We start from the raw sequence: 25,435 nt of genomic DNA, 5'->3' as shown, positions 1-25,435 counted from the left end.
TGGCAGACCAACACGGCTACCTATCTACTACTGTTGCCTGCTTTCAGCTTTCCCATCTCCGTTTAGAGCTTGGAAAATATCTGCTCCTTTAAGGAGTCGGCATTGATACCCCTCCCCCCTCCACTTTCGGAAGAGCAAGACTGGGCTGGTGGAGATAAATATCAGATGGTGCCACTTTCCGAGGTGTGGTTTGTTTTTTGTGTGTGTATTATTATCTCTCCCCTCCCACCTTTTTTGCAATCGGTAGTACATGAAACAAGCCTCTCTGTTGTTAATTATTTAAACGTTGTTGTTTTTTAAATTAAAGATGGCTGGGTGCTCAAGTTCCTGGTCCCTGGGGTGTGCTTGTCTCATGAGCTATTGGAGTAGCCGCCCTTCTGGGGAAATAGTTAATGGGCCCTTCCACAATGGTGTTCCGTTTCTAGACAGAATAATAGCACATCGGTGGTGGATTTAATTCTGCCTTTTATTAGTTGTTCCCTGTGGCTACCATATTGTCGATTTCTGGAGTGGCACAGCAAAGGAGGGGACCACCCCCACTCTCCCCTAGAACATTTGTGGCATGAACAGCTATAGGATTTCATCGGGAAGTTCTAGGACTGGTGGGAAAGGAAGTATGTAGGACAGCCCCAAAACTTTTGCAGGTGCAAATAAAATCGATGCATGTCCAATGAAAAGCACCTCGTGTTCCCTGGACTTTTAGGGCAATGCATGGTGCTTTTGTTTGACACATAAAAATCTAGTTGCTCCCAAAGACTTGTTTTTCTGTCTCCGCACCACAACACTGCTTTGGAGTGACTTCTTTCCGATTGGTGGTTAAAATGACTATTGGTTAGTGCTAATGCTTGAGGATGTTGAAAGGTGCTTGACAAAAAAAAGTTTGGGTGTTTTTTTTTTTTAAAAAAATAATAAATTCTATTGAAAGAGATCATTAAAAAAAAACTCTTCCAGAAAAATTCCTTTAAAAGAATCAAGTCTTTATTTTTCTTTTAAAAGTCCTTAAAAGTATCTTTACAAAAATTGTCCAGTAGCCCCTTAGAGACCAATGAAGTTTGTTATGGTATGAGCTTTCGTGTGCATACAGACTTCTTCAGATATCTGATATCAGGTATCTGAAGACCAACACGGCCACCTTCCTGTATTAAACAATAATAACCCCTAAAGCCATGTTTCCAGGGCTGGATGGGCCACTGACCTGACCCCACTCATCTTATGTTGGACTACAAAGCTCTTAACAGCTTGGGATCAGCTTACTTGAGAGATTGCCTTCCCCCATGTATTCCCAACTCAACTGCTTTGATCTCAGAAAACTGGTGGAGTTACTGGTTCCACATAAAACACCTGCACTTGTGAAAAATCAATATTTTTGTGTGGCAGCATAGGCAGACTTTGAAACTCCCTGCCTATTGATACCAGGCAGGCGCAACTTTGGGGTACCCTCTGTAAAAAAAAGATTCGGGGGGGTGACAAAAAAAAATTCCGCAGCGGGGACCACCTAACCTTGCTAGCCTCTGGTTGAGCCAAACTTGGGAGGAAGCGGGGTGTTTTTATTTTGCTGTTTCCCCCTTGCCTGCCTGCCAGCCAATCTTCTGGGAGCGCCGAGAAGGCCCTTCCCACGTTCTCGCCTTCCCAAATCCAGCGCTGATTCTCTTTTTTTGGGGGGGGGAGGGAGGAAACCTCGGGGGTGTTGGCCACCAACTCCGCCCTGCGGATCCGCTTCCCCGAGGGCGTCGCCCGCTTCCTTCTTCCTCCTTTCGGACTCTGCCGCCACTCCGGCTCTGCCGCCGGGCGAGACTTTACTCTGAGCAGGGGCGCCATGGCGACCCCCGAGGAGAAGGGGGAGGGGAAGCAGCGGCGGTGGAGCCGCACAGTCAAGTACCCCGAAGACCCCTCGGCGAAGGAGCCCCTGGAGGAAGGAGGCGAGAAGCTGAAGGCGGAGGAGCCCGGCAAGTCCGCCGAGAAGAAGGGGAGGAGGGAGGAAGGGGAGAGGGAGGAGGATTCCCTCCTCGAGTTCCAGGGACAGCAGGGGTCTCGATGGCTGCTCTACCACCAGAGTAGCAGCAGCAGCAGCAGCGACGACGACAACATTCCCCCCTTGGACCTCCTCCCGGGGCGGCGGCAGGACCCGTTTGCCCGGCGCTTTGACTTTGAGAAGGCGAGGTACTATCGGCAGAGTCGCTTTATCGCTCGCGTTTTGAAATTCTCCCTGGGGCATTTGACTCCGGACGAGTGGCGGAGGTTCCGCCGCAAACTGCGCGAGATCCCGCTCGAGGAGGGCTTCGTCCGCATCCCCGAAGAGGCTCTGCACAAGGCAGGCGCCTCTCGCCTCCGAGACCTGCTGCTCAGCTACTACGGCGTAACTTACGCCGTCGAGGTGGCGGCCAAAGCACTGAGGGCCGTTGACTGCGAGTACGAGGCGGACAGGCTCCTCTCCTTCACGAAAGGTAAGTCTTTGGTGGATCCTGACCTTCCCAGTCGTTCAGTCTGACAGCAGATCTTTCCTTCCCTGGTTGCGCCAGCCCAGCGCTGAGCTGCAGCCGCGAAGGAGGGAAGGAAAAACAACCATCTGCTTGGAATGTTTGGAAGTATCTTTACTTTAGCGCCAGGCAGTTAGCGCATATGGAAGAATTTGGTATGTTTCAACAGTCTGGTTGCTATTGCTTAAAATATTACAAATACCTTCAGGGCCCTTAGGACGCACAGAACAGCAAAGAATCAGCCTTAAGTACAAGGGCTGGCAGTTCTTTGGACTCGGGGTTGAGCTTGTCCCTTTGTAGAAGGGAAAGTCCTTTTTCTTTCCTGCTTGAGCCCTGCAAAAAGTTTTAATCAGGCCTGTAAATTCAGAAGGTTTGCAGGCCAACCCGACATCTCTGGAACAGAGGAAGGTCCCAAATGGGCCTCAGGGTCCATCTAGCTCAGGATTGCTAACATTGCCTGACTGCGGCTCTCCAGGGTTTCAGGCAGGAGTCTTTCGCAGCCCTACCTGGAGACACCAGGGATTGAAGCTGGGACCTTCTGCATGGAAAGCAGGTGTTCTGCCACTGAGCCATGGCTCTTCCCTGGTCATCCAGCTGGAAGTGCTGCCTGCTGAATGTCCTGCAAATAGCTTCCTCTAGGAAGAGGAGGAGGAATTTCCATGCTTTATGATGGTATAAAATGGTTTAGTGATGTTAAAATCTAGTGAATAATCTTCTGGAGAATAATCATTTGGAGAATATTATCAATTAATGAGAATGTTAGAGAATTTTCATTTAAAATAGAAGAATATTCATTTTAATGCATTGAAAATGGTATAATTTTGATGCATTGAAATTGATATAATTAATTAATATGCATGTTTATTCATGGGTAAACTTGTTCAGATGGCAACCAAAAACTGTACAGATGCTTTTATTCAATGGGGCAATGCAGTGAATTCACATTCTTTGATTTTTTTTTTGCACCAAACTTGAAATTGAAAAATCACTAAGCCTGCCACTAACCGTATATTTACCATCAACTTTGAATTCTAATTATGTTGTGTATGTATGAAATGTAGCTTTTAAAGTAAAAGCAATATAAAAAAAACCTTAGGTCCGCTATATTACGTTCTTTAATAAGCATATCTACATGGTGCAGTATTTTCAGTACTGTACAAAACTAATAAAATCAATATAAAGTTTAAAATAAATGCTATTATTTCCAGAAAATAAAACAAATAATCAGTAATGACAAGTTACATAACATCAGAAATGCAAATTACTATCTGCTCCCTTTACCTTTACCTTTAGACAAGTAAGGCAACACACAACATATTAAAATTATAACTGATAAATTGTGACAAGAAATAAATTTATTCAAAAAATAGGCTTTAAGTAACAAGTCTCAAATGTTTATAAATTTATATCGACTCCTCAAACATCTTAAGAGGATAAGTCACCATGTTTGTCTCCACTGGTAGCAGAGCTTTCAGTTCCACACTGATCATCTGCGAGATCATAGAACGAAGTTGATGGTTGTGTAAAATTCAATGAGCTTGTTAGGAGCTTTAAGTTATGTGCTACATATGCAAGCTTTTCTGGTCTGTCTCTGACTATTCCTTTTAGCTAAATAAATAATTCCACCTCACGTGCTATTACACATAATTTTATAGGCCTAGGTACTTTAAGTGTATAAAGCATTAAAGTTACTTTCTGTAAAAAAAATAAAATCACACTGTATGGCCAAGGGTATACAATCGCTAAGTATAAGGTCACACCAAAATAGAAAAAAGGCTATTACATATCGTTGAAATACATACAAATTCAAATGTTCATCAAATTTAAACAAATAGCATTTTTAAAACTAAAAAAAAAAATGTTTTCTGTAGCTCACATTTCAGAAGTGCCAATGGTGAATGACACATTGCCCAGTAATGTAACTGGATCAAAAAATCCATTATTCATTACTTGCACTGGCAATATCACAGCTTGACTTAATTTTTACTAGGTTTTTAAAATGTGGGTTGTAAAACTAGTTCTTACATTAGAATTTACAGTTTGTGGAGAATATTCTATACCCCCCCAAACAGCTAGTGTGACACCCCTAGTCACTGGTTAAGGAAATAAGTGCTTACCCAGCAAGAAATGCACCGGCACCAATTAAATATAGAAAAAGACTGTTTGGGGGGCAGGGAGAGGGGGAGGGGGAATAAAGCAGCCAATTTTGACCTCTCCCTTACCTCCCTACAGGTTATTATTATATGCTGAGCAATGAAAGAAAGAGAAAAGTGTGGTAAGTCCCAACACAATTCTGTTTGCAGGATGGGCAAATGTGTTGCTAGAACGAATGGTGCTAAGGGATTCGATGATAAGCAAGGGGGACGGGGGACTGACAACTCCCCAAATTTCAAGGAGTGGGTTGGGTCCCCTCAATATTCTGTGCCCGTGACCATGGGAGTAGGCCCATCAAGTAAAAAAAAAAAAAAACTTAACTAATTGATCAGTTGTGTCCAAGAGAACTCAGTTCTGTCCCCCCAACATAAAGCCTGCCCCCTAAAATAAATCCTGGCCACACTCAAGGCTTTGACTGGCCCCGATGGGCTGCTGTGGTGGACCCCTTCAGGCCCTCCCTGCTGTTGTGACAGACCCCATCAGGCCTCCTCTCACCACATGACATCACATGCAAACTATAATGCTCTGAATTCAAACTTCTTCGTATTATCATAGAGCATGCTTTGTATGCAGGGCTGGCCCCAGACATTTTAGTGACTGAGGCAAATCAAGCGGGTGTTTCCCCAGAAATTGTAGTTTGCTAAGGGTGTGTGGTGTGTGTTTGAAAACACAGGGGAAAGTCACTTCTCTCCTTTCTTTCCCTCCTGCCTTCATTCCTTCTCAGCAGCCCCACCAGCAACGAGCAGTGGCAGGAGCAGCATCAGTGGCAGGGAAGACCCTCGCCCTGCTGTGGGTGGGGGGTGCGATGCTGGGACCAGGGGGGCTGAGCCAGGCTGGGATGGAGGAGGCAACCTGAGATGAAGTGGCTGTTGCCTTCTGCTGGTGGAAAGGAGGCTGCCTTACCTGAAAGAGGAGGCAGAGCTGGACCTGACAGCCAAGACCAATCAGCTGGATAATAATAATAATAATAATAATAATAATAATAATAATAATAATAATACCCTAGCCCAGAGGGGGGAGGGGGAGGCACAGCTGCTGCATCTTCCTCTCTCAGGAAAATGGAAAAGTATGGACAAGAGAGGCAGCGGACTGGTTTGAGTATATTCTTGGCCATTAAAAAGGATGGCAAATTACATCATGCTTTTCCCCCAGCGTGGAATAAATCAGCATGTTTTCCAGGTTGCAAAGAAAAGCAGATCTCAGCATGCTCAGAGGATCAGTGAAGGCAGTATACCAGGGGTGGAAAACGTAAGCCCTAGCTTGTATCCTAATCAGGTTCCAATTCTCTCCCCACAACAATGCCTAAAATAAAATCAATGTTTTTGCCACAGGTCAATGAAAGGAGTCGCTGTCACTGCTGATCAAATGGTCTGCAAGGATCAGTGAGGGCAGTAGAGCAGGGGTGGAGAACTTCAGGCCCAGCTTGTATCCTAATTCTGCTCTAATGCTATCCCTCCCTCTCCACCCCACCCTCCCAGCCACAAATGCCTAACATAAAATAAATGTTTTTGCCACAGGTCACTGGAAGGAGTCGCTGTCACTGGGGATGAAATAGTCTGCAAGGGAAGAAAAGAATTACTTGAAGTTATTGAAAAGGACCTAGGATTCTTTATAGGTTTATTAAGCTATGGCTTTATCATCACACGGAAAGAATGCTGGGATTTGTGGAAAGCAGAGGAAGACTCCAAGGAGAAAAGTGAAAAATTGCTGAATATGATCCAGGAAAGGGGGGAGGCAACTTGTTGCTGGTTCCTGGAAGAAGTAGAAAGGAAACATCCAGGCTCCATTCAGATTCTGCTAATTGCAGTCCATGGTGAGTTTGACTTAGAGTACTTTCTGAACTTCAAGGACAGTTCAACTACCTTCCTCCTCCTTGCAACAGTCGTGTCAGGTAAAGAATTGTCTTTTACAGGCTCGGGTAAAGAATTGGTCCAGGGGACAGGCCCCTCAGGGCTGAAGTCAGAATCCCCCCTGTTTGCGGAGGAAGGAAGAATCAGCAAGGTGGAAAACCCAGCAGTTTGTGGGGAAAGTGTTGTGTGTAATCTGTGTCCCTGTGAGGTAAGTGGCTGAACACACGGGCCCAGATCAGGGGAGGGGGCAGTCAAGTAAATGAATAAAAATACTTAACTACTAAAAGTAGGAATCGTAGAAAGATTTTGACAGATTTTTCTGAGTACTTGGGGTAAAAAAAAAAAAGTAATTTTAAACAACTGTTGTTGAGACATTTCATTCCACATCTGCAAGACACAGCCAGACAGATTACTCCTGAGTGTCCCTGCTCAGGAACTGGAGCCAGACCAGCCGCCTGGTTCTCTAGGGAGCTGGTAATGAATAAGCGTGTGAGAGGGTGACTACAAGGAAGTTGGCAGAATGAGTCTGACTGAACACAGACTAGAGCCTCTTTGAAGACTTATTCTGTGGCAGTGCATTCCCATTTCCTGGAATGGGAATGTTTTCTTATGTTTTCTTTTCCTTTCACTGTATCTCTCATGTGATTGGTTGAGTGTGGGTCACATGAGAGAGGCATTCCATTCTGTTCCAACTGTTATTCCAGTAACTATCATTTTCAACTGTCTTTCTGCTTCTCTCTCTGCGTGTGAGGAGGGAGAATGGCTGCCAAGAGAGAGTTCTCAGGATACTCATTTGGGCCGTGTGTGTTAGTGTGATCTGTCTAAAGTGAAACAGAAAGAGGAAGATCCCTAAATGTTAATAGCGAGAAACCTGTGCAGGGGCTCTCTGTAAGGAACAGGGGGAATACTGCTGAGGTGAAAGAAAAAACCTTTCATAAGAAACTGTCAGACCTGAGTGAGAACTACTATGGCATAAATGAATGTAGAAGAAAGTAGCTCTAAAAGAGCCATTAGTGGTCTGTATTTGTGGGTTTGACCTCCAGCAGTGCTCCTTGCTGTGGTCATATGTGTGTTAGAAACAGGAATGTCCTGATTTCAGGTGGAAAAGGGGTATGGCGGTCATATTAATGATAAATTATTTTGTTACAGGATCTTCCAGAAACAATCAGACCAGAGGTGTTTTTGGACTCAGAAATGAGTCGTGAAAGATACAGGTGAGCAATCTCTCTCTCAGTTTTTCAAAGCTTTCTCCTTTAAGGGAAAGTTATCTACATTGAATTTCTTTTTGGGTTTCAGAGAAGTGTTCAGCAGAACACATTTGGTATATGAAGGTCTCGCAATCATCATATGTGGTGAATGTTCTCTAAAACATTCCCAAACTACATCTGTGTCAGGGACTGGGCAGAGGAGGAGTGGTGAAGACCTGAACCTTCCAGGGAAGAGGAAGAAGAAGACAGTATAGATTTACAACAGGGGGTTGAGAGAGGTCACAGCTCAGAGTCAGATGAGAGGGAAAGTTGGGAAATCATGGGAGAGCAACACACAGCTAACATTGTCATTAGAAAGCATTCCAGACACACCATCTTCCAGAACCCAGCGAGCCTTTAAAGTAGGAGAGCTAAGAGGTCAAAGACAGCGCCAATAGAAGTGACGAATGAGGAGGTGGGAGAGATGGGATGTATGGAGATTCACTTGGGACGCCATTATTGAAGAGACTGGGTTGTATAGCCTCTCTCTGTAAATATTGAATAAAAAAGAATGGTAAGAAATATTCCCTTGTTACAATAATTTTCTGGGCAACAGCTGGGTGTTGCTGACAGCATCCTGACAATCTGTCACTTGCACATTGCATTCTTGGGTTCCCAGGAACAGAGCTGGGAAAATATTACGATTCAACATTGGTGTTGCTTAAATCTAATTGTTTATATCCCCCGTCCTCTGAGGAATGGGCTTAGCATCACAAATTGATGTCTAAGTAAAGCAGATTGTGAGGAAAGTGAAATCTGTAAGTTTGGAGAAAAGGTTTTTCTACTCTTTAAATAAAGGAGCTCAGACTTACCAGATCTTGCAACATTGCAGGCACATGGAGAAGAGCAGAAAGAAGGTGTTCCCAGGCAGAGAGGAGGAGATATAGTTGCGCCCACTTCCTGCCTGGGCACAAGGGGGTGTTCTTACAGAGCTCTTGCTAGCAAGTTTACGGGAAAACCCTTTCATGCGCCTATCTAGCAAAACACAAATTGTTGGTTTGACTGCATTTTAAATGTCTCACACAAAGAGCTCATGGTTTTCCACTTTTCAGTTGTGATCTTGGGGTTAATATTCCACATCTCCATTTCACTCTTTTACACCCTGCTTTCCATAGGGGTTTAAGTGTGCGTAGGTCTCTTCCTAATCTTCATAGAATCATAGGATTGTTGGAAGGGATCCTGAGGGTCTTATAGTACAACCCTCTGCAATGCCAGAATATGCAGCTGCCCCATGCAGGGATCAAACTTGAAACCTTGGCATTATCAGCTCCAGGGCTTTTTTCATCTGGACCTCACCAGAACTGAGTTCCAGCACCTCTCAGGTGGGTGCCATGGGCATTATAAGAGAAGAAGGGAAGCGTTCATGGTGAGTTGCAGCATCTCTTTCTAGAAGAATAACACTGATCAGAACCGTGCTCTAACCCATTTTATTGTTTCTTTGAGATTTTCTGGTCAAATATTATTGGGGTGGGGATTGCTTCCCATCATGGGGAATGCAGAGGGTGTTCAGCTGGTGTTTAATCCATTTCTCTTTCCATTTTCTACTTTGTGGCATTCAGACTGTGCTTTGCGGAGGCTGGATCCTTCCTTTGCTTTTATACCGATGTCATATTTGAGGTGAGAGGAGCTGTGACCATCACCTACCACTTTGATTCATGGTCTAAGCACCTGGCCGAACAAAACATGGAGGACTGGGTTGTCGCTGGGCCTTTGATCAACATTGAAGCAGATCCAGCAGAGGCTGTGGCAGCTGTTCACTTCCCTCACTTCTTGTGTCTTGCAGGTATGGCAGGCGAAAAAGTTTGTAACAAAATAAATATTGCATGTAACAGGAAGGGTGCAGTGATGAGCTCTGTCATCCAAACTCATGGGAGGTCATGCCCAGGCTGGCTGCAGAGGAGTGGTGGGAGGCACCAGTTGGGGAACCCACAAGGGAAGAAGGCTCAGAGCCAGGACAATGCTGGTGGGACAATGATGAGGGATCAGAGGGAGCAGCCTGGGAGGAGGTGGTGTTGGAGGTTGGAGAGGGAACAGGGTTTAGTGTGCAAGAAGAGGCTGAGACCAAGAGCAGTGCAGAATTGGAGGCAGAAGTGGAGGTTGGAGAGGAAGGGGGCCAGGAGACAGATGTGAGGCAGGCTGCTAAAGAAGTCAGGGCAGCCTCCCCCTCCTTTTGCAGCCTGCTCCTTTCTCCATTCGTCTCCCAGAATCAGAAGTGGTATGAAGAAAGCAGAGCAAATACAGACATAGTTTTGGAATCTCAGATCGCTTTGGGAAGGACCTGGGGGAGAAAGAGCCTTAGGGAACAGCCTCATCAGTGGCGTAGCGTGGGGTGCAAGGGGGGCAGGCCGCACCGGGCGCAACATCTGGAGGGGGCGCGCTCGCTACCTCCGGAGTCGCCGAAGAGCCTCGGGCGCAGGCTGTAGCGGACCCGCATGTCTCGCGGAACCGACGAGCTGTGCGCGCGTCCGGGCTGAAGGCGCCCGGCAGGCAGCGGCTCTCAGCGCTCGCCGCGGAGGACGCGCCAGGCAGCCCCTCCTCACAGCCCCGCCTCCGCCGCTGCTGCTGCAGCTGCTGGGCCATTGCATTTTGCTCGCCTCTCTGCCCCCCTCCTCCTCCGGGCAAGCGGCGTCGTTTGGGCAGCAGCGCCAGCGGCAACTCGCAGGTTAGGGGTTAGGGGGGGCGCAAATTACGTGCCTTGCCCCGGGTTAGGGGGCGCAAATTACTTGCATTGCCCCGGGTGCTGACAACTCACGCTACGCCGCTGAGCCTCATAGGGGCTAGATGTACCGGAATGAGTTGCAGTGGTCAGTAGGCTTGGCTTTATTTATTTATTTATTTATTTATTTATTTATTTATTTACGGCTATTAGCCCATAAAATATGTACAAACATAAAAACACAGAGGCATAAGGACCGATATATTCGACACCAAAGGGTGAACATCACGGTACTAGGGTGGGTCAATGAGCAGAGCCAAATAACAGCTTGGGGCCCAGAGAGCTCCAAGGGACGGATCACAGAAAAAGAAACTGAAGACGAGGTCCGACATGCACTCTCATCGTAACTGTCCGATTAGTTTTGGTGTTGTTGTTGTTTTTTAGTTGTTTTTGTGTGTGAGATAACCGCGTTCAGGAATCTCGCCACCTGCAGAGTTACCAAGGGATCTGTATCCTGCAAAAGTAGTGCGGCGTGTGACTCAACAGGCCGGCCCACCAAGCACAGTAGAGCAGGACCTAGGAATTTAGTCCTGGCTATGCTATGTAGGGGGCAGTTGAACATTATATGTGGAAGAGATTCAACAGTTTTCCCGTCACACACGCATAACGGAGACACCAAACCCTTAGAAAATCTGTGGCTCAGCAGGTTCGATGGAAGGACATTGAACCTTGCACGAATAAATGCAAGTCGGTGTGGAACAGATGAAAGAGATGACATGTATGATGGAAGGCCAAGTGGTGGGGTTATTCCGTGATACCTGGGGGAGCAAACACCCCCACCCCAAGCCAGGTTGTGTTGATATTCAATGTCTGCTAATCTTTGCTCTATAAGGCTTTTGGCTGAGCATAAGTTCATCTTTAGGGAGTCCGCTGGAGAAATTCCGATGCTCAGGAGTTTGGCATGGATTTTTCCTACCCACGGATTGACAAAGTCGTCTCGCCAGAGGCACTGAAAAAGGTAATGGTCGGGAAGCCTATGCCAGCTGGACAGCCAGTAGCCAAAGACTCGCTTCCAGATGACGGTCTCCAATGATGCAATCCTTAACTCCAAACGTATGGCTGCGTTGCTCACACACATGGGGAGTTTCAGGAGGCGACGGAGAAACTGATTCTGCAATGTCCCAAGCGATGTTAAATTGGACCCTGGGGCCCAGAGCGGGGCAGCATAACAGAGGGTGGAAACCACTTTTGCGTGGTATACCTTCAAAGCAGAAGGGATGTGGGAGGCTCCGTCGGCCGCAAAAAATTGGAGCAGAGAATAGAGTATTGTTTTCCCTTTGTTTAGTAGATACTGAATCTGTGGCTTCCAGCTTAGGTTGTAATGAAAAAAGACTCCTAGGTATTTAAATTTGAAAACCTGTTCTAGTTGGACTCCATCTAACTTCCAGCTGTAAGTTTTCCGAGACCTGGTAAAGACCAGGACTTTAGATTTCCCATGATTAATAGTCAGATGGTTAAGTTTGCAGTAAGCCGCAAAAATCTTTAGAGCTCTGCATAGACCGACTCTAGAGTAGGAGAGGAGCGCTGCATCATCGGCATATAGAAGCAGAGGGCAACGAAAATCAGCTAGGCGGGGGGCATGGATGTTGGCTTGAGACTCATTCAGAAAGAGCCTCATATCGCTAATAAACAAGTTAAAGAGGAGTGGGGCCAAAATGCAGCCTTGGCGCACACCTCTATTTATTGGGACCTCGTTGGATAGGTTTCCCGCCGGTGTGAGTCTCACTCTAGCTGACAACCCGTGGTGTAATTGAATTATAAGCCATAACAGCCTTCTATCTATGCCCCATCTCTCTAATTTCTTCCATAGACAGTTTCTTGGGATACTGTCAAAGGCGGCCTTTAGGTCTATGAAAGCGACACATAGGCGCCCCCGACTCGGGGCAGAATATTTTCTGGCAAGATGATACATAATTACCATATGGTCAGTGGTCGAATAGTTGTTCCTAAAGCCCGCTTGCTCATGGCCAATCAAATTTGAGTCGTTTGCCCAATGGGACAGCTTAGACAGCAAAAATTTTGCATAGATTTTCCCGATGATAGACAAAAGGCTGATGTTCCGATAGTTCTCCGGGTCAGCAGGGGGACCTTTTTTATGGACTGGCACGATCACGGCCATCTTCCATGACCTAGGGATAAGCCCCGTAGAATTAATCGCATCAAAGACTTTGGCCAGGAGTTCAGCCCACCACCTCGGTTGCGCAACAATAGCCTCAGCAGGCACTAGATCCGGCCCGGGGGCTTTGCCCGTTTTCAGATCTAATATCAAGTTCATTATCAGGTCTGGGTCGGTAGAGGGCCACAAAGGTAGATGGTCAGCTCGGAATTCCGTGGATGAGTTGGATTCCTCTGCCAAGGAGAAATATTTACTCAAGAATTGTTCCCATGTGGGCGCAGGGATAATCGTCAGTGGGTACTTCCTTCCTCTTTTGTTTATCAAGGCCCAAAATTCCTGTGGTCTGCGGGATCTAGAGGCCGCAATCAAGGCTCGCCAACGCTTTAGATACCACTCACGTTTGGCCAGCTTTAAAGTCTGTTTGTATGCTCTTTTGGCTTGTAAATAGGAGGATGGTAAAGCCTGGGCATTTGAGTTTTTATATTCATTATAGATGGAGCGAAGAAGGGATCTTGCTAGCTTGCAAGAGGTGTTAAACCAAGGGGCCCCAGCACTGCAATGCGCCACTTTCGCCTTCTGAGGAGGTGATGTAAAAAAAATGGTGAGGTTTGTTATAAGAAGGTTAAAAAGATTCAAAACCGAACTGGAATCTTGTAAATCAGTAGTTATTTGAGGTAGATAGGCAGTGATTTCCCTATGGAAAAAATCCTGGTATTTTTGGGCCACGGCCTCGGACCATTTGATCCCTCTTATTTTGATCGCTGATGAAGTTTCCAGAAGGACTGAGTGTTTATAGTCCTTCTGGCGCCGGAACAATGACAAAGTGGTCACTATTGGGAGGTGATCACTGAAATGTTGGTTTTCGACTTGGAAGGAAAGTACGCTGACGGCCAAATTTGCGGAGATCAAGAAGTAATCGATAACACTGTTAGATGCTGGTCCCAGGTGAGTGAACTCTCCCGGTATATCGGGGGGGAAGGTGCCGTTCAAGAATACTAAATTCAGGCGAATGGCCATTTGATAAAGGGTCACTCCAGCTTTGTTTACTCTGTTGTCCTTTGAAGTTCTAATTCTAGTATGTTCTAAGTCAAAGTTGTCCAAACATGGGGGAGTCCACCATTTGGACTTGGTTAGTAGGTCCCAATTTGTGGCAATTCGAGCATTAAAGTCACCCCCAATTAAGGAGTACGAGTTTGGGCATTTGGTATGACATGACAATAGGTGATTTTCAAATGATTCCCATCTCCATTCAAGATCGGGTGTTGAGCCTTCGGGGGGGAGGTAAACATTAGTAATTAGTAATGAGGACTTCCCTTCTACGATCAGTCCAGATAGAGCAAAAGGCGGGGAAGCCCGTACCAGAGTGAATTTGGCTCGAAGTTGGAGTGAGATCCCAATCAGAAGACCCCCTTTGGGGCGACCACCTTTCAAGGAAGGGGAGGCCGGAAGTGTTAGAAGATCGAAGCCGTCTATGGTAATCTCTTCCTCGTCCCATGTTTCTTGGAATAGGATGATGTTAAATGAATTAATGTACTTCCTGAATTCGGGGTCTGATTTCTTGGATCTCCAACCAGCAATGTTCCAGCTAAGTATTGATAATGTCGGGTCCTTATGCTGTCCCGGTAATTGTCACTTTGGGTTGATTAATGGGTTCTTGGGGGTAGAGCGAGGACCCATAAGGAAATCAGTAATTTTAGTTTGTGCGGATAAAGTCTTCTTCTGTGTTGATTGGATCGATGATTTGGTAACATTAACAGGCAGGAAGGGCTTTGCCGAGGAGGAAGAATTAGACAAGGTTGGTGAGGTCGGGTGTTGTTCATTAAGGTGAGTAGTAGCAAGTCTTTGATGGGCTATACTAGTAGATCCGTCAGAGTTGTCAGTCTTAACCAAGGTAGCGCTGAGAGGTGTTCCAGCCATCACTTGTAGTTGCTGCGCAGATGGAGAAGAATTGTCACGCAAATGTATAGAAGAACGTGAACGTGGGGATGGTACATGCATAGTCATTTCCTGGTGATCTTCAGACAGGGTAGATTCTAGCTCAGGCATTGAGGCAAAGGAATCCTCAGCTTCCCTATTTTGATTAGACTTAAGGTCAAAGACGGGAGTATTAAGTTTATCGACATCCTCCACGGAGGAATGGTGCTGTTGGACAACAGGTGACTGCTGATTCAGGTCAGTAGGGGGTAACAAGGTAGCAGGTTGAGAGATTATCAAGGCATTTGGTGGAGACACCTTGTGGGACGTGGAGCGCCTGCTCTCCCCACTCATCGGAATAGAGGGGTCCCCTTGCGATAGGAGTCTTTGTTTGAGTAGATCCAATCTATCAAGAATAGCCTGCTGTTCTTCTGAAGGGAGTTTTTGATAAGAGAAGATAAGATTTCTCTCTTCAGGGATATTCCAATCTCCGCTTGCAATTGAATCATTCCTCAACGTAGCTAGATGGGCACTTGAGAACGCAGATGGACCAGGGGGTACCCGGCTAGATGTTTTTCCCTTTGATATAGGAACAGAAGGAGGAAACGAGTGTCCATTGCCGGTTGAGATGTTGGCAAAAAGAGGTTTAACACACGTGTCCTTAAAGACTCTTGTTGTTACAATCTCCCAGGGTGCCAGCCGATCTTTCTGTCTTGCAAGAAGATGTGGGATCCTTGCAGACTGGAAGGAGAGCATAAATTTCCTTGGCCAGGGTGTGGCATTTAGGGGTACTACAGATATAAGATCTATCTGGAAGAAAGGAATATTTAGCAAATCACGTAGGTACCCTCTAGCCATCCTCAGGTTATTCCACCTAAGTCTGGGGGCGTCACGGGAAAAAATGGATAGACATATTTTATTAGGTTGAAAAATCAAGGATTGCTTATTCCTTTGGGGCAGTGGCGACCAGCGTCTTGAGCTCTTAAGATGAGTTTTCTGATCAGGCTGTCTCTTTAAGGTACTCACAAGCTGCACAGGAGATTGATGCAAATTAGATAGCTCAGTTGAGGAAGGTAAGTGGGCCAGAAGGGCCCGTGAAAGTTTGTTCAATGACAAAGAAATCCCCTCCAATTCCTTGAAAATGAAGCTTAAAGTCCTGATAACCAGTTGTATTTGATCAGGTACTAATTCATGGGCAGTTTGCCCTAATGCGTCCCGTTTTAATGGCGGAGATGTGATTGAGGGGTCAGGGAGGAGGGCTTCCCTATGGCTTCCATCCCCCGCTGAATCAGCTAGCTTTTCCAACTCTCCTTGATCATACAGAGGCCAAAAGCGGTTGTATGTTTCGACCGCAGAAACAATTACTTGCTCTGTTTTGCAATTATTAGTAGAAGGTGGGGGAGATTCAAGCTTCGACTGCTTTACTCTTGGAGGTGAGCAACCTTTCTCAGCAGATCTTGGTCGCTTGCCATAACCCATTTGTCGCTGTCTCACTAACCACGGAGGTTCAAAGTAGAGATAAACAGAGATAGAAGAAAACTTATCTGTTATGGGCACAACGTCTCTACTACTCCTCCTCCACTACTCAGCATAATCCAGTCTTCAAGGCGGCGTTACTAATCAGCTGCGGGCAGAAGGTTTGAATATCCTTGTTGATACGTATGTTGGCCCCGACAGGCCAGCCGTGGGAGTAAAACAATTAAAAACTTCTATCAGAGGTAAAATAATTTAAAAGTCTAATAAAAACAGCTATAAAGACGGCTGTAAAAGGCTATAAAAGGCTATAAAAGGTTTGTAGTCCGGAGGGTTCACGAAGGAGAAGTTGTTACAGCCGCCATCTTCCCAGCATCCTCCATCTATTCATCTGCAGATGGTGCAGATTTTCAGTAGGCTTGGCTTCCCGGGCTAGCCTTCTTTCTTTGAATAAAGGGTTGACATCGCTGACACTGGGTGTTTTATTGCTGACCTGCTCTTGACTCCAGTTCCTGGTGGACGGCTCCACAGTTTCCCACTTGTAACATGTCTGTTTGTTTTTTCTTTTGCTCCTTTCCAGGTAAAGATGGTTCCCAAGTCCTCATTGCACATTTTGTGGAAGGGGGGATGAGTCTAGAGAAGCCAGACAGAGTGGGGCCATATCATGTTGTGTTGGAAAACCCAAACTTCTCTCCACGTGGAGCCATTTTGAAAACATCATGGTCATGGTTTAAGCGGAAGATACTGGTCCACACTGTAGCACTGCTCTATCAAATGGTTCAATTCCAGCCACCAACATTCCACCTGTACCTCCTGCCCAATGACCATTCCATAACAAAGGTAACCAGGATTCTGCAACTCTGATTGGTATTCCAGACGTCCTGGATCTTTTGCTTGACCATAGGACGCCTGACAGTGTAGCTATACAAAATTATGCATCAGAGTGTGTCATGGTTCATTAACTGTATCTCCTTTTGTTGGGCTTGAACTAATTTACCAGACTGCTAGCCAACATCGTATTACCTATCCATATTTTGGTCTCTGCTACCGAAGTGGTTTAGTTTTTTTCTATCACTGATGGAGATCCTGTGTCCCTTCAAATGTTTTGGGACTACAAAATCCATCATTCCTGACTCATGACATCTGGCAGGTTGCAGGTTCCCCATCCCTGCCTTAAATGCTGCAACAAAGCCAAGAAAGGGGTAGGGATCCAGTCTTCCAGTCTTCCAGAAATTGGTTACCTTTCTTGTATAACTCAGAAGTGCCCTTCTTTGCCTTTCCCAGGCGGTTCATGAGCATGAAGTACGGTGCCCTTCACAGAGAATAGACAAACCCCCCTGGACCCTGAGGCCTATGACGATTGGCTCTCGCTTCTTTGTGGAGACAAATGATGTCAGAGTCTGTCCCAAGGTGAGACACAAAGATGATGAACGGCTTTGCTAGGGCAGAGCCAAGGCTGTAAAGTATGAGAATGCCACTACCGAAATTCAGGAGGAGGGGGGGTTGTGGGCTCACGACCCCGCCCATACTCACTCTCGCGAGGCTGGCGCCAGCCTCGCGGGAAGCAGGGATTCCCTTAATTTGCATCCCCTGCAGGCCCCAGCCGATCGGCTGGCGGCAGGGGCGGGCCTTCCAGAGGCCACTTAAGGTCAGGGCAGCCCTTGGCTCGCCCCTTTTCTCCCTTGCAGCTGACGCGGTGGACCTAATGTGGAACATTATCAATGACTTGGAATTGTTGAGGGCATCCCATGCAAACATTGCAATAATTTGGTCATCTTTGCTGGAAAGGCGATGTTGGTGGGACGCAGAGAATCCCGTGGCTGTGAATAAAGCCAGGAGGATCGTGGAGCGTACAGTGGTGCGTAGAGTGTCCGCGTTGGGCGGACGGGTCATCAAGCACCCAAGCATCCGGTATAACATGGAAACGCTCTATCGCTGGGATGGCGTGCATCTATCTGATGCTGGTAATGATATTTGGTTGGCGGATATTTTTCAAGGTGTTAGGGATTGGTTACAGGTCTGAGGGTATTGGCGAGCCGGCTAATACGGCTCGGGTGGCGGTAGGCATTGCCCGGGGTATTGTCATGCAAATGAGGTTGGGGGGGAGGAACGCCATCACCTCCCCCAATGCTTGAAGGGTAGTTCGTTAAAGGACTCCGAGGGGCGACGCCTCGTCCGAAACCTACGGAGGCTAGGGCCTAAAGCGCGCCCCCGAGCGGTAACCCCTCGGGGAGCGCCTAGGGATATGCATCTCGGGTGGCTCCCCCTGTTGGTGTTTAACCCTTCCCGGTTAGACCAGATAGTCGGTTAGGGGCCAATGCCTAAAGCCGATACCCTTCTTACCTGTAATCAATAAAGTTGTGGCCATTTTCGCCCATTAACCTAAATCTTTGTGTCCAGTGTCTTTATTTATTCCACCTGTGGGGGGGAGGGAATAGCCACGCAACGGGAGGGACTCCACCAGGATCCCTTGTCACGCTTTAATTTGACTCCCTTGGACTGGTCGACTGGGCTAAGCCTTGTTTGCACATAAGGAGGTTTTATGCTTCCTCACAGGAAGTGGAGTTTCAATATTTGGATGCTGACAAGATGCAGCAGTACGTGGAACTGTCTGCTGAGCAAATGCAAGACATGTTCAACTTCAGTGTGATGGACAAGCGCACAAATGAACTCATCTGGGAGGCCCTTGTGACACAAAGTGAGTTGGATTGGAGGAAGATCGGAAGGTTTGACCATAATTGGGGAGGCTGGATGGAAAATGACACCCCAGTCACATTCCCTCTTTGACTGCTTCATTCCTGTTCTCTTTCAGAAGAGTTAAAGTCTCCTGAGATGACGTCTTCTTCAAGCTCAGAGCAAGGTCTGCAGGTTTCAATTACTTATTTCCTCGTAGTTAAATCCCACCTTCCAATGGCAGCACAGAGTGGCTGGTGATACAATACCATAGAAAAGTCACTTTTGTAATGTTAGGGAATCGCCTTCCGGTGCAGGTTCCCCATTGCTTTATAGTCTCCTTTGGTGCCAGATGAAGTTCTTTCAATGCAGCTAAATTTTGTAGAAACAGCTTTGGCTTGGATTCAGCACACCCAGTGTGGTAACGGAGTCCAGTGCAAATGCTCAAGATACTGCAATTGGGCTTTCCTCCCTTCACCCACCACTTCCCTCCAATGCACTTTGGAGGGTCAAGGAGAACCCCCCGAACAGCCAGAAAGGGTGTGATGTGTGTACTTGGCTGTTGGGGAGGGATAGCTCTGTCTGGCAAGCAGGAAAGGTCACAGAGGGTGACATTTAATTTCTCCCTGTATGTTTTACAGCCTGGGCTTCTTAGTTTTCAGCTGAGTGTTAGTTGTTAAACTATTTTTCTAATTGCATGTTAATGTGTGTGTTTGTTGCTCTGTTTTTCCTTGTGAGCCAACTTTGGAAATTGTGTTATGAAGGGGTAGTGCAAGTGTAAGACTTTAACAAGTAACATATGTGACACAGAGTCCAAAAAGGTGGTATTCTTCCAAGGACAGGGGTCTTGTGGGTAGTTTTCATGGATTTAAATGCTGGCAGAATGACCTCTCTCTCCCTACAGTATCGCAGCAGACCCCTGCCGGCAGTCCTGGTTTGCACCCCCCAAAAATCGTTCACCCGGGGCGATAGCCCCCTGGGCCCCCCACGCTATACCCCTGCTACAACTATGATGTAGAATGGAAGGTGAGAAGCGTGTGAGTGTGCAAAATTTTGGTGTCACACAAAACGCTGCTGTAATTTGAGACCCGAAGGTCCTCTACTGGTTCACGTTCCATGATTATCATTTCCCTGTGATCCCTCCTTGTTTCCTACCTATCCATAAACTTTCTCTCTCTCTTTTCCAGGTGCTTGTTGCTGCACTCTGACTCATGCTGCTTCCAGCCGCACTGACTCAGGACATGGTGTGGAAAGCAGGTAGGGCTTGACAATCCCTTTCCTCACACAAAGCCAGTCCTGCTATTAGGGACAATGCAGCAGCTGCCACAGGCAGACAGCAGATGTTTGGGGGGGTGCTGTTTAGGCATTGGCTGCACTGCTGTTGCTGGAGGAGCAGGAACATGCAAATGTGTAAAGTCAACAGAAGCTAAATTGGGTATCTCTCTACATATCGGTTGCATGCAAGGCTCCCCTCAGAGCAGGAGGACTTTTAGCTCCAATCCCAGCATTGTGTTGCTTGGACCTCGAATCACTGATCAAAGATGGCTCTCTAAACTTCAAAGCAACTTCAGGCCACCCCTCTTTCCCCTCCCTCAGTGCCAGTCACAGTCATGGAAGGTGAGAGCACCTCCTGATGATGCAGCTCCTTCCCATATCCCTTTGCTGAGCTTCTCTTGTTTTGTGTCTGCTTTTCCCTGCTGTTGGAGGCGCCAGTGCAGAGTGAAGGTGAGGACCATCAGAGAACGTCTAGTGTCTGTCCTGGAGAATCTGGATGAGGATGAACTCAAGAGGTTCAAGCTCAATCTCAGTGATTCCCCCATCAGGGCTGGCTATGACAACATCCCTCGAGGGAGGCTAATGAAGGCGGATGTCATGGACCTGAGCTTGCTGCTGCTTGGTTTCTACATGGAAGATGCTGTGCAGGTGGCGGCTGAGGTGCTCAGAGCCATCAACTGCAGGCCTGAGGCAGAGAGGCTCATCTCCCTCTCTGAGACTGAGTAAGAAAGAAGGAATTCCAGCTCACAGAACTTGCTAGGATGGAAGGCAAATGGAGTGCCACCTGCCCCAGCCCCCCCCCCCAGCAAATGCAGAGCAGTGGATTGATAATCTCTTCATGGGGGCAGTGGGGATGAGAGGATAAAAACCTTACATCAGGGATAACCAACCTGGTGCCCTTCAGTAGTTGGCTTATCTTTTTTATTTAACAGAATGTGTGTAATGCTCAGTTATAAGAAACAAATCTCTAAGCTATTTGTATAAAACAAAAAATATTATTTTTAAATAAAAGTCAGAAGTTTAAAAGAGTTGAGCTTAAAAACATTCAAAATGTTAATAATATCAGCAGCTAAAATATAATTTTAAAAATAAAATCACCTATTAAAATGCGTGTCAGCTTTACGTATCTATGTAGGCTTGCCTAAACAAATATTTTTTTTAGCAGGCACTGAGCATAGTACAAAGAAGGTAGCTGTCAATGGGCAAGCCATTCCAGAGTGTAGGTGCTGCCTTGCTAGAATATGGATTCCCTAGAGGTGTTGGACTGCTGCTCCCATCAGTCCCAGCCAGCACTGCTAAAGATCAGGCATGATGGGAGTTGTAGTCCTGCAGTTAACTTAGGGCACTGTGTTGGCTACCGCTGCTGTACATACAAAAGCTGTTTGCTCTGGGGCAATGTTGTTGGAGATATGAAGACATGGATCTAGCTGTGCATCCACACCACATTTTTAATGCACATTTAGAGCATGTGGCTTCCCCCAAAGCATCCTGGGAACTGTAGTTTAGCCCTTCACAGGGCTGAAATACACCATGCTCTAAATAAAATACTGTTCCCAGGATTCTTTGGAGGAATTTATGCACTTAAATGGTGTCGATCAGCTCTTCGTCTTGTGTCCCTCAGATCTGAGGCTTACAGAAGAGCACTTCACATGGTCACGCAAGATGGGAGTTGTAGTCCAGCATCTTCTGGAGGGCACCATATTGACTACCCCTGATTCACATGGTCTCATGTTCCCCAGTTTGGGGAGTTTTGCTACAACATGATTGGGGGACAGCTTGCTCTACCTGGGAACAGGTACATCAGTGAAGCTTCTCACAAATTTAGGGATGTGTTTCTCACTTTAGGTAAAACATGCCCTTTCTAACTTCCTGAACCCCTTGCCTGCACCCACCGTCATACTTTAGGATTACCTGCATAGGCCACCACTTGGAACATTCTAGAGCTGTTTTCCAACTTTGGGTCCCCTGATGTTGCTGAACTTCAACTCCCACCCTCTTTGAGGTCAGGTTAAGCTGGCTGGGGGTGATGGAACTTGTAGACCAACAACATCTGGGGGCCCAAAGTTGAAGATCATTCTCTAGAGCAGGAGCAGGTAACCGTTGAAGCTCCAGAAGTTGTTGAACCAAGTCCCATCACACCCAGCCAGCTTGGCCAATGGAGCCCAGGATGGTGGGAGTTGTAGTTCAGCAACATTTGGAGGGCCCACACTTTAGAAATTTGGGGGCTTCTTTTCCCTTCATTTCCTGACAGTATTTAATAGCTTCACAAATGTACTCAATGATCCCTTTTTTCTTTCCTACAGGATTTAGCAGTTCATTGCTGAAACCTGTGCCTTATAAGATAATAAGAGTTTGCTGGATCAGGCCAGCATCCTGTTCTCACCCCTGCCAACCAGATGCCTGTGGGAAACCTGCAAGTGCAAGAACTCGCTCCCTTTCTGTGGCTTCCAGCAACTGGTATTCAGAAGCATTTCTGCCTCTGACTGAGGAGGGAGAGCGCAGCCATCATGGCAAGGAGCCGTGTCTTCCATGAAGTTGTCCAGTAACTTTTTTGAAACAACCCAAGTTGGTGACCAGCACTGTCTCCTGTGGAAGTGAGTTCCATGGTCTAACTCTCTCCTGTGTGAAGGACTTCTATCTGTCTGCGTCTTCCAACATCCAGCCTCATTGGCTGCTCACTGGTTCCAGCGTTCCAAGAAAGGGATAAAAAAATTTCTCTGTCCACTTTGCTCACACCCTGAATAATGTTATAAACTTTTATCATGTCCTCTCTTACCTTTTCTCTAAACAGTCTCAAACCCTGCAGCCGCTCTCATATGGGAGTTGCTGCATCCCCTCAATCATTTTGCTTGCCCTTTTCTGAACATTTCCCAACTCTACAATGTCCTTTTTGCGGTGTGGAACCAGAACTGTACACAGTATTCCAAATGTGGTTGGCCATGGATTTGCAAAATGGTATGATATTCACAGTTTTAAGTTCAGCTCCTTTCCTAATGATCCCCAGCATGGAATTGGACTTTTTCACAGCTACCGCACACTAGATCCACCTCTTCATCATGCTATCCACTGTGAATTTTAGCCCATTGAGCTCTTAAGAATTCTCCCACAAAATCCCTAGCCTTTCCCAACAGAGCTTCTGTAGGAATGAAAAATCACAGGAGACGAGAGAGGCAGGTGTAACATGAGGCGTCTGGCCAGGGCGGACCCTGGGAGCCTCTTTTATTGAATATTACAAACATTGCCACAGGTGTGCTTGTCGCTGATTGGTTGATACATAAGCATAAGGCGGGAATTACATGTGAGAGGTGGGGATCACGTGTGATCATTTATTATCGATGGATTAAAGGCTGGGAATCGAAGCTAGAACTAGACAGGCATGAAGCCTCCTAATTAAATTGTAACTAGAGATTAATATGGCACAAACAATTACTAATGATGGATCATAGCATGAAACAATATAACAATCAAGTTCTGTAGATGTGGTCAGCTAGGCATAAATAACATGTCATCATGAACTTAGGGTGAGCTGAGCAAGGAGGGAATGTCTTGGTGTTTAGAACAGATCTGTACAGTGTGTGCAAAAGCAGGGAAAAGATTATAAGCAAGACTTTCCAGAATGCAAGAGAAAAGGTGCAAGGCTTCCCCAAAATGCAGCAGGTATGGGCAGAAGGAAAACTTCCCTTTAAGCTTCAATTTCCAGACCTCCAGGGAAATACCAATGAGCCACACAAAGCAGTTCTGGTATTTCCCCCTTTATTCCCTTATAAAAGAAAAGACACGACACAGTCTTCTATAAAAGTATAAAAAGAGTTTACTCACATTCTGTTCACAATTGGATCCCAGAAGGCAAACTTAGTTTTCAGGTGTATGTTATTTTTCAAAGCTAACTCATAAGGAGACAGTCCCTTTGTCCTCTCTTGGCTAGAGGCCAAGAGAGCATCTTTGGCTAAGCAGATGTTGCTTCTTCAACTAAAGTAGTCAGAGAGAGAGAGATGGCTGCCCTGCCCTGTGCTATTGTTGTTACCTGCACGGGTGAGGCCACACCCACCTCTAGTCACATGCAGAGGAAGTTTACCTGCTGGCTGGACAAACATTCCTCCCCATGTGTAAACGTTCACTCTAGGAATGTTGTACTTAACTGCTCTTGTGTTTGACATACCACAGCAGAGCTGTCTCATTCACTAAGCACAGTGCCTCTGGTGAGCAAAGTCCCTCCTGAGGCTGCAGTTCAGTGCATCTTCCTTTCTTACTGGAACTTTTTCTCTTGCTGGGAGATGTACATCTTGGGAGGAGGAGCAGGTTTCAATCCCAGGAGATGAAGCCAGAGAGAGCCAGCCTGTCCTTCTCCGAACTTCCTGGGTGGTGGTGACTCCAAGTTGGTTTGCCTTAGGGCTTCCTAACATTTATCCTTTCCAGTTTGTACATTGTAGATAAAAGTACTTTGTAATAAAGATATTTTACCAATAACATTCTGTCCTTTTTATTAGGCCTGCATAAGCTTCCAATATTCTTTCATCCAAAGGAAACTGGTCCAAGAAGTCTCTCTCAATTTTTCGTACACTTCATCATGGGAATTTGGTTATTTGAAAGAAATGAGAGGAATAGTCTGGGATGCACAGAAGTCCACCCAAGATTTCTGGGCACCTGCGCTAGATATCGAAGAAAGCCCTCCTCTAACCAGCTCCCTACAGATCCAGATAATTTGATCAGGACCGACCTACCAGAGAACTTGGGGGAGTTCTCCTTCCTATCCCTAGTCCAATCCACTTCCTGTGCCTGGTCGCTGCAGTTCAGGGGAGCCAACTTGAATTAAATATGTGGGCGGGGAGCTTAGGTAAGCCTTACCCCACATAATCGATCACAAGATCATACCCTTTGAATGGCAATCACTGTCAACCTTGGAGGTGGACCTGGCCCCCTCAAATATTTTAGTGGGTGCAAAGGGCCCTGGCGCCTATGCTGCAGTTAATCCCATTGACGATCTGGGCTGTCAGGTGTGGGGCGTCTTCCTCCGTGTAGTAGCGAAGCCGGAGCAGGCTCACGTGCGTTTGTGGCACCCGCTCCTTCAGCGCCATCCATCGATGGGAATTGCCTTCAGTTTTCCCCTGAACTTCCGCAGCTCGTCTTTCTCCAAGTTCTCAAGGGTGTCCTTCAGGCACCGGAGCGTAGGCGTTGCCAGGATTTATTTATTTTTTTGGGGGGTGGACCCTTGTTAGGGGAGCAGAACCGACGTGATTGTTCAGTTAAGTATTTCTCTTGGTTTACTTCCTCTAGGCCCCCCTGGTTGCGCCCCCCCCCCTGCACCGGCCGACGGTCTTGGGGATCCCGCAGCCAGAAGGTGGGCAGCCACTTTGGGTTCCCCGAGGAAGAGGCGGCGGCCAAGGGCTTCCCTTCCGCGCTGAGAAAGAGGCGCGCTCCACCCTCTTTCTTTACTCACCAGGCGGTTCCGTTTCTGCCTTTCTGGGTCCTGCGGTTGAGCAAGGGCGGATGTGCTCCTTTTGGCAGCGGGGGGAGAGAGGAGATGCTGGTGGCTGATACGC

General features: G+C 46.8%; 1 protein-coding gene across 1 annotated transcript; it reads left to right on the top strand.

Annotated features, from left to right (window-relative positions):
- Positions 1–1,696: 1,696 nt before the first annotated feature.
- Positions 1,697–23,032, top strand: LOC310691140 (uncharacterized protein). The gene is made up of 13 exons (XM_083470746.1): positions 1,697–2,444; positions 4,710–4,752; positions 6,149–6,444; positions 6,544–6,689; positions 7,631–7,695; positions 9,288–9,511; positions 16,528–16,787; positions 17,232–17,357; positions 18,504–18,645; positions 18,760–18,807; positions 19,808–19,877; positions 20,327–20,617; positions 22,199–23,032. Exons 1-13 carry the CDS (start codon positions 1,817–1,819, stop codon positions 22,203–22,205), a joined length of 2,346 nt encoding a protein of 781 aa, XP_083326872.1. The 5' UTR covers positions 1,697–1,816; the 3' UTR covers positions 22,206–23,032.
- The last annotated feature ends 2,403 nt before the right edge of the window (positions 23,033–25,435 follow it).

Source organism: Podarcis liolepis (assembly GCF_965112155.1).
Source record: "Podarcis liolepis genome assembly, chromosome: 13".
In the NCBI taxonomy this organism is placed as follows: Eukaryota; Metazoa; Chordata; class Lepidosauria; order Squamata; family Lacertidae; genus Podarcis; species Podarcis liolepis.
Note: the sequence above shows the minus strand (reverse complement) of the source record. Positions and strands in the feature narration are given on the sequence as shown.